At 33.4% G+C, this 9,920-nt stretch overlaps 1 protein-coding gene across 4 annotated transcripts in view; it reads left to right on the forward strand.

The window, feature by feature from the left end:
- The window catches only part of LOC117113406 (small conductance calcium-activated potassium channel protein 1-like), a 100,807-nt gene that overhangs the window by 79,047 nt on the left and 11,840 nt on the right, over positions 1–9,920 (forward strand). For all 4 annotated transcript variants that reach the window (XM_033256726.1, XM_033256729.1, XM_033256727.1 and 1 more), the window contains exons 4-7: positions 4,249–4,667; positions 5,225–5,360; positions 5,771–5,881; positions 9,028–9,155. In XM_033256726.1, coding sequence (XP_033112617.1) covers positions 4,249–4,667; positions 5,225–5,360; positions 5,771–5,881; positions 9,028–9,155 — 794 coding nt within the window. The remainder of the gene's footprint in view (positions 1–4,248; positions 4,668–5,224; positions 5,361–5,770; positions 5,882–9,027; positions 9,156–9,920) is intronic.

The following is a 9,920-nucleotide window of genomic DNA, read 5'->3' on the forward strand; positions in this document are numbered from 1 at the left end:
CAGCGCTAGATATCGCAGAACAGCTTCGAACTGTGACCCAAGCACGTCTTCCCTGGGTATTCAAATCTATTCATTAATTATTCTTGCCTTTGAAATCCTATTTACTCCACTTGAATAATGACACTGTTCTATTTGACAACGTCGTTGGCATAGTGACGGTAGTAATGATATATTAATAATAATGCATATTACAATTATTATATTGTTAATGACAGGGACTAAAGTAATGCTGGTGTGACGCTCAATGGGATCACGTGACAATCATCTCATATTATGATTTCCAAATGATACCACGTGATTGTACATGTCCTTGTATATAATGTGATGGTTTTCCATTACAAATTTTGAGTTTCATAATGTAGGCCAACGATTTATCAAGCTCCAACTTACAAATACCCACTTTCTACAATATTTCAAGCCCGAATTGGACGAACATATATTAAAGGCTTAATTGTAGGCCTATAAACATTATTGTTATTATTATTGTTATTATTATTATTATTATTATTATTATTATTATTATTATTAGTATTTATTATTATTATTAGTATTAGTATTATTATTGTTATTATTATTATTATTATTATTATTATTATTATTATTATTATTATTATTATTATTATTGGTGGAAAAGGTAATAATTTCAGCAACGCCGATAAAGTAGGACCACTGAAAAATACTCTATAACCGAGTCTTCTTATGGGCTTAGAGAGTGGGGATGTTTTGGATAGAAAAAGTCGACATTATCTGCCTTCAAAAACCTACAGTACAGCTAACAATTTTACGTTATTGCAATTTGGCATTCAAAACTTTCCTTTGTTGGACCATTTATAAAGTAATTTCTGACTAAATAACGTCGTAGACGTTACCGCAACGTTATTTTAACGTTATTCTCTGACAAAACCTAACAGTAACATTTCCAACATTCGTGAATGTTATAAAAACGATTTGTGTTTGCTAGAATAATACCATAATACCAATAGGCTTGCATATTATTTAGGCCTACAAACACTTTTCAATTAAATATCTTAACGAAAAATGCTAATTCAACAAATTAATGTGCAATGCCGTCATACTTGTTGAATGCTCTCATATTGGTGTTATATTTGACTCTGGCCTCATAGTTCGGTTTACTTAGGCGTGTTATGTAGGTTTTTTATGCATAATTATTGAATGTGAATATGTTAGCCCTAGCCCAATATAATTAGTTAATCAGGATCCAGGTTCGTCCTTTCAAGCCCATTAGTCCTCGACTACCAACCTTTTACACACAATGTTGCATGCTTTGATCTAGTGATCCGGTTTTATTTGTTCCACAATTTTACTAGATATAATCGTTTTGCTTTAAATTAGTATTGTTACTGTAGTTACACTATCATAACCTTAATAATAAGCCTAATAATAATGATGTTCATAATCGTATTAATAATTATCATCCTATATATAAATTTTAATATTAGAAATAGGCCTATTAATAATAATAAAATTAATAATGAAAACAGTGACTATGATTACAAAGAGGAATGTAAGAGAGTACCTGGTAGGCACCAATGCGCTGATGATTGTCATATTATGGTATGTTCTGTAGGCGTTTGATGCAGTGACTAGAGTAATGATGTGGTAAGTGCATGCGCTTTTAAGGTTTACCATTATAATAACTATAATATTAAACAAATTCGAAGATTTCAATATATTCCAATTATTAAGTGGTTGGCATTGTAAACAAATAACTTTTTTAAAATTTTGAAAGATCTGACAATATATTGTATATTACATTTAATGAATATTTTTGTATTGGACGACTGTAAGGAAGACATTTTGATCTATTTCAAGCATGAATGTCTATATAATTGTTACACTGTAACATTTATAATTAAATGTGGCGGAAACGAATCTTTATTGCGGTATTGCAAATATAAAAGGGGAAACCTGTATATCTATCCTCATATCCATCGCTTTTATATTATCATTAGCGGTGTAATTCCTTGGCTTTTGCACCTGCTGTTGTCTCTTCCCATTTGTTCGTTTATACCATAATGGTGGCGCTGTTTCTTCTTTTTGGAAATTATCTGCCAGTGGTCATGGCGATTTTTTTTTGTCCTTTTAAACTTCGCGTTACATTAATCTTAGAGCTATATTTTAGTGTAAAAAGAGAATAGCTTTTCAGCCTACCTGATAACAAAGTGTGCGATCGTCGCGCAATCGAAAGCTCCCTACGCCAATCAGGATGGAGAGCTTGTGCCCAAAAGGACCTTTACGAGATTATTACGTGTTAGCTACGAGTGAGGTATGACCTTATAGAGTAATCGAGATCCACTTTCTAAACGAGAATCAACAGTAACTTAAAATAGTTCGAAGTGACAGAATAGGGACCCACTGCCTGGTTCCACAAAATATAAAACATGCAGACGATCAAGTATTGTAATCATTCATCTCCTATTGGGTACAATTCAAACGTGTATAGACAGCTACAATTAACAGTACGAAAATTGATGAGGGCGCTGACAAGAATGTTGGTACTTAATGATGTGTATTCTTTGAGAAAAAATACGAGGTAGTGGAGACTATTAATGGCTTATAAACATTGCTTTAGTGATTAAACGATCTTAAGTTACTGACCTACAGGACGAGTGAATAACAAACGTTTAGCAGCAAAAACAATGATGGGATATGCATATACATTAATTAAAATATATATAATTTATATATAATAAAATTATATTTTTAAATGTTATACTTATATTACTGAGTTAATTAGCCAATTACGGTGTCGAAAGAAATGTTTAAATAATACTTAGAGTTTAACTTATGTGTGGAGTAGAGTTACTTGTATCGATTTGAACAATGACGTTGGTAGTGGAAGTCGTAGCACTGGACCGTAACATAATGAAGAATCGACACATGAATCTCAAATCCTTTGTGAGTGAGCCGATTGTTATTAAATTATTGGATTTCAAAACAAAGCACTCCTAATTATCTCAAATAAAACAACATGCTTATTAAATATATTTTAGGTATCACACCACCAAACCGAGTGAGCAAGTTCTTTTTGAATGGCAACAATATTTTATGGGGGTAGATTTTAATTAAATTGCTATTGTTTTTTGGTGTGTGTGGTAAATGATTAATTAACTTGTGGCGACTTGTTGCCTAGCTTGGTGGTAATCAAGTATTGTGGATACGGTGAAAATATGATACAGAATGTACGGTAATAATAATTAATACTGACAAGTTAAGATAATGTATGGAAACAAAATTGTTATCGTGACAGCTCTATTAACAGCCTAGTTCGATAGTGTTTTCAACTCTGTTGTTTATTGTTAGCCTACTGTTAGCTGTGTTCAACGTTTTCAGATGGTTATTGGTGCTATCATGATGATATAGTCCTAATATACCATATATAAATGTTCTATTTCTGTTCTATATAATACCAATGACGATACTTATCTGATATTTTATATTATATGATATATATATATATAATATATGTAATTAAATAAATTAATATTAATTACTGTTCTTTATACATATGTATGTATTATATAATAGGGCTATATATAGGTAGGCCTATATTATATTATTATTAAATATGGCTTCATAGTCATCGTTGTCATATGACGAAAACGATGAATATAATTGTGATGATGATGACGTAACGGTCAAGTCCATCACCGTAATTTCTATTCTATATAATACCAATGACGATACTTATCTGATATTTTATATTATATGATATATATATATATAATTAAAATATTAATTACTGTTCTTTATACATATGTATGTATTACATAATAGGGATATATATAGGTAGGCCTATATTATATTATTATTAAATATGGCATCATAATCATCGTTGTCATATGCCGAAAACGATGAATATAATTGTGATGATGATGACGTAACGGTCAAGTCCATCACCGTAAGGACAACCGAATCATAATCCTAGTTTATAACATTGTAGCATACCTATTGTTTAATGTAACTTACCTATATTGTTTTATATTATGTATTAGAGCATGTGCCTTCAACAAATTCATAATGCCGTAACAAACCACCATTATTGTTTGTTTTCTGCCTTCATCATTAACTAATGTTTCTCAGATTATTATACATTGCTAAAATGTTAAAAACATGACAAAAAAAAGGAAATGATTATCATTAGAAGTAGCATGGTACAGTACCGAAATTTGCTTATTTGTTTCACGTAAGAACTTACATGTGTTTTTTTTTTATTATTCGTTGCAGCTTTTTCTTGTAGATAATTGTGCGGATGACTGGCGTTTAGCAATGACTTTTTCCCGAATATCGCTTTTATCAAGCGAGTTATTTGTATGTGCCATTCATCCAATTCCAGGGAGGTACACCTTTCTTTGGAAAACCGAGTTTGCATATACACATATGACTAGGGAGGCTATGGCTGACGTGGATGTTCTTCTTTCCATTCCTATGTTTCTAAGACTATATTTAATATGCAGAGTAATGTTATTACATAGTAAACTATTCACGGACGCCTCATCGCGAAGTATTGGCGCCCTCAATCGGATTAATTTTAATACCAGATTCGTGTTGAAGACTCTTATGACAATTTGCCCTGGTACAGTACTTCTTGTTTTCACCGTAACTTTATGGATGATTGCTAGTTGGATCTTACGAGTGTGTGAACGGTGAGTATGAAATTATTTTGATCTTTTCCATGATTGGTCAGAATTTACGCTAAGGAATTTATAGGAGGTTGATCAGTGCCTAATTTGTTACATTGTATGACGTCATTATACAGTGTCATGCACTGTTGCATATCTTTCGTTGATGTTGAGTTGCCCAAACTTACCAAAATATGTATTTACAGAGGAGTCGTCTAAGCCCGGTATCCTAAGCCCGTATATGCAATGGATCTATTTGCAGTGTTTCAATGTTTTATTACTAGGCAAAGGGTTAGCGGTTGTTGGAAGCAAAAACCATTTACAAAACAGTTAAACATAAAACCCCAAAGATAAGCCTATATAAATTTCACTTATTCACCAAGTCATAAAGCAACTGTTCTGTAACAGATGTAGGGTGGTTCAAAATCCGATTGAGAAAAAAATGAATGTCTAAATAATTATTATTTTAATTTTCATATTCATTACAAAAATGTTCTTAATGGGGATCGATGTCATAAAAATGTTACATTGGTTTATCATCTAATTGCTATTATTATCACCGTTATTATGAATATTGTTAGATATCATGACAGTAACAACGGCGAGATGTTGAACGCCATGTGGATAGTTTCTATAACATTCCTGTCAATTGGCTACGGAGATATGGTTCCGAATACATACTGCGGACGTGCAGTTTCCGTAATAACTGGAATAATGGTAAGGAATAATAATTATATAATGCCATTGGTAACTTAGCCAATGAAAGAATATGTGTACAGAACACAATGTATAGGCAAATATTAAGATTATTACCAATATTTTACTTCATCATATGGCGGATCAGGGGGTGGCAAAAAGGGAACTCGCCCCTTCCGCAGCAGACAAAACCTCTAATCTCTGAGTGTGAGATCATTTAGATTAGAGGTTAAGATACATATTAAAACTCCGAGGGTTCTATGAAGCACTAGCCAATTGGACCACAGAAAAAGTGAGGAAACACCCAAAATGAAATTTATACAGATTCAAATAGGAGGGTGTACCTCCTGTTCGCCACGTCTCTTGGATTCAACACTAATACCATTTAAAATGTTCAAATGTGTCAGTATGTATTTATTTTTCGTTGACAGGGTGCAATGTGTACAGCGCTCGTTGTAGCAGTACTCGCAACAAAATTGGAATTATCGAGAGCTGAAAAACATGTCCACAATTTTATGATGGATAATCAATTGACAAAAAGAGTGAGTTTATTTCATTGTGATCTCGTCATACACGTACATTTTTGTTCTCTATTGCTTCGAAGTTATATCACCCCCCTCCCCCGCTCATTGTCTTACCATCACAGTCGCCGAACGCAGCTTAGCTCAGTCGTAGCAATTGTGTTAGTGCTTGATGATGAAGGTCTTTTTTGTGGTACCTGGTCCATTTCCAATGTGGCTAACTGCTGAGCTGTATGGTTAATAAAATTACGATAACGCACCGTCTTTCGGATGAGGCGTTAGCGGTTGTCTCGTGTACAAAATGACCCAAAATAATAAATAAATAATAATAATAATAATAAAGATTTGCATGACGCTTATACATCGTAATGAAATGTGCAAGGCACTTAAAGAACGCAGTGCACTCTTTGGAAAGCAGTAGGGGATTGTCTCCCGGTGTACTGCCCAAAATATGCAACAGAATAACCCCACTGGAAACAACACGTTCACAACAAAAATTAAAAAGATACTCCTGTCCATTATCGATGTTATCAAAGATAACATCATGCCCGTGTTAGCTTTATCAGTGTCCGTGTACACTAAAGGTTTCTCCTGATCATTTCAATCTCGGTCGGAAATTGGTATGAATGCTATCTTGTAAAGATATCAGTGATTGATCTTGTATACTCGGTATGTTCAATTTAGTAAATTATTCGTTATATAAAGAAGAACGTAATTACGTCCACGAACATGTTGAATCCAGCATTTTGAATATTTATATCCTATTTCTAAACCAATATCTTCGAGTTTATTTCAGTGTCTTGTTTAGACAATTTTTAGAATTGGATATACTTTCTGCACTAAAAGTTCGTCGGCGACCGGTTTGATTATGTTTGCAAATAAAATCTAAACAAGTGGCCATGCGCATAAAATATTTGTGTATAGCTACATACATATTTATAAACGGTAGGGAAGAAGAATTTGCGAGTCTGAAAAGAAAATCACCTCAACCGAGATTCGAACCCGGGTTTTCTGCTGTGCGTGCAGACACTTTAACTAGCATGGCCAATGGAACTTTCGTTAAAATTGCAATCGATTAGGCTATTAGGTAATTAAGATTATATACCCTTCCTAGTCTTGAATTCCATATAGACGTTTTGTCTTGTTGATGGATATTGTCACCCTGATTGATATTTTCATCAATAGTGTGTAGTTACATGACCACGATAATGTCGAATATCAGCCTTACACTTAACATTTATATTTAGAGAATCGGCCTGCAGAGGTCCAGTCATTAAGAACTTTACGTAAAGATGGGGAGGCTTGTTTCTCGGGGGCGATATTTATGTGAAACCAGACGCATGCACAGTTAGAGATAGAGCCGCGTGCCACTTGCAGACTACAATAACAAGCCAATTACACCTTGTATTGGTTGTTTAGAGTTTCAAACCATATTTGGCCGAAACCAATTAATTATGTGACAGGCAATTACGAATAATCATATATTAAAGACAGGATTTGACGTAGCCTAATCGCGCAGTTTTCTATATTAAGATGTTTTATATACGTCAATAAACACTACTCTGTTATGTTATATTAAGCTATGTGTACAGGTATACTAATGATCCATTATTGTGCGTATTTTATCTAGTATTAAATTTAGTAACAATTTTTTTACTAATGGAATGATATCAATAATAATGATAATTGATATATTAAATTTTTATCCAATTTTACTTTTCAAAAATATATTGAACGGAACAAAAAATGTTAGTGGTTTATGTAGCCCATGAATCGGGTTGTTTTAAAACTAAAACTATATACATCATAATGAACACGTATAATACTCGAATATTTCTTCCATTGTTCAAATGCATAATACCGCCGGTACGTTATACAATACAGAAATATAAATGGGCCTAATAAATACTGTTGTTACATAATACATTGTAACATATTTCTTACATTAGTAGGCCTATTATATTTCAAAATTGAACATCAATGAAGTTACAAAATGCAAGATAACAATGTATTTAATTTAGTTTTACAAAATTTAACATTAAAGTGACTTTTATTGGTAGTTTATTCGAATGAATTTTATATCACATTCGTTTTTATTGGGAATCGCACGATGACAAAATATCAGTGCGCATAGCACGATTAATGATCTATAGACGGTTTTGTCTGGGGACAGTTTGTTGAGTACGGTCATTGCCAGTTGTACAGTAGCAGATCGTCTGCAATTCAACTTTCTAATATCTCGTTTTTCATTCCTCTCAACCCCCTACTCCCACCGACATTAATTGCTCATTCTCAACTGAAATGTCGTTATCCAACCAAAGCCTGTTTCAGGTGTTTAGGCCTAGCGTTGCATCAACTTCATACGATTGCAATCAGCATTTTCTCATAATATAAAACCTCCCATGTGGCCGTTGCCTCCGTTTTCATGCATAACTATTTGCAATGTGGAATCTTCTTGTTAGACATCCGATTTTTCATTCCTCGAGCAATCAGCTAGATCTTGTCTATACTCTGACCTCCACATTGATTGTATACATTATATTTCATAAAATATTTTCCGCACAGAGGAAAGTAAATCATAGTACAGTATGTGTTCTAATACAATTATAATTATACATACTGTAAATACACTGATCCATTTGGGTTAGGCATTTCTGATATATGTCAGCAACCAATGAACTTACTTTAAAGTCAGGCTCCGGAGGGAAAAAATTGATATGTTGTAGAACTGATTTTTCTAAGACTGAAAAAAAGTAGTTTTATCAAAAACTGAGCAACGGTGAATGAGATACAGATTTTTGAATATTTAAAAACTGGGGGAAAAAGGTGTAAAAATGGGCGGTTACGTCCCTTTTTCCCCAAGTTTTTAAATATTCAAAAATCTGTATCTCGTTCACCGTTCCCCAGTTTTTCGTCAAACAACTTTTTTCTGTCTTAGAAAAATCAGTTCTACAACATATCAAACATTTTTTTTCCTCCGGAGTCTGACTTTAAAGGTACTGTTTATGGCGTAGTGATATAATGTTCTCATCGAGTGTTTGACGTCGTAACATTGGCAGTTACGAAGTATTAATGAACAACAACGTGCGTTGATTATATTTAACAATTATTTTACATGCGATTTTAAATAATGCCAATAAATCACCATTTTCCTTTCAACTTATTAGATGAAAAATGCAGCAGCTAATGTATTAAGAGAGACGTGGTTAATATATAAATACACCAAACTTGTGAAGAGGGTTCATCCAGCACGTGTTCGGAAGCATCAACGAAAATTTCTGAAAGCCATACAGAAGTAAGTAAAAAGGCCTACGTTTTTCATTATTCATTTATTTATGTATAATAACCAGATGTATTTAACAAGATGTCCATGCAGGCAGCTTGTGGTCTTCGTTAAAAATAGACAAACAAAACACTAAAAATATCCATTTGCTTACTACCATCCAGTAAGTCGAGAAATAAAACCAAAAATATAACTAAAATAATCACATAATTTAATACCCTTTAATATCACAGAATAAAAAAAAATGTTCACACATTTACAGAAAAGTTTTAGTTTTGTATAGCATTGTGTGTGCATGTTTGTCTTGTGAAAGGCGTTGGTACATTTCTTTAACTTCGCTATTAGCTCTCCTTTGGCACATGTGCCAAAATAATGAATAAAAATAAAAGTCTAAGATTTCAGTGAAAATGAGTTGGGTTGTAGCTTGGTTGTTAAGATGTCTGCCTGCCGACGATCCTAGTTCATGTCTCATCTGATCAGGGTTTTTTTTTTGTTTTTTTTTTTCTCACGACTAAAAACTTGAAGCTCGATTTCCATAGAATCGCACACCCTATCGGCGACAGTCGCCGACAGTTGTCGGGAAGGTTGAACTTGGTTTAACTCTGCCGATTGTGTTGCAAACGAATCAGGATGCCTTCCCGATTGCGTCGTGGCAGCTAGCAATGCATCCTGATTCGTCTGCAACGCAATCGGCAAAGTTGAACCAAGTTCTTGACTGTCACCGAAAAGGTCAGCAATTCCGAGCTTAACTCTGTATGTCTCAATATTATAGACCAG

This window comes from Anneissia japonica, unplaced genomic scaffold (genome assembly GCF_011630105.1).
Source record: "Anneissia japonica isolate Jap-2015-1 unplaced genomic scaffold, ASM1163010v1 scaffold493_len2256704_cov171, whole genome shotgun sequence".
NCBI lineage: Eukaryota > Metazoa > Echinodermata > Crinoidea > Comatulida > Comatulidae > Anneissia > Anneissia japonica.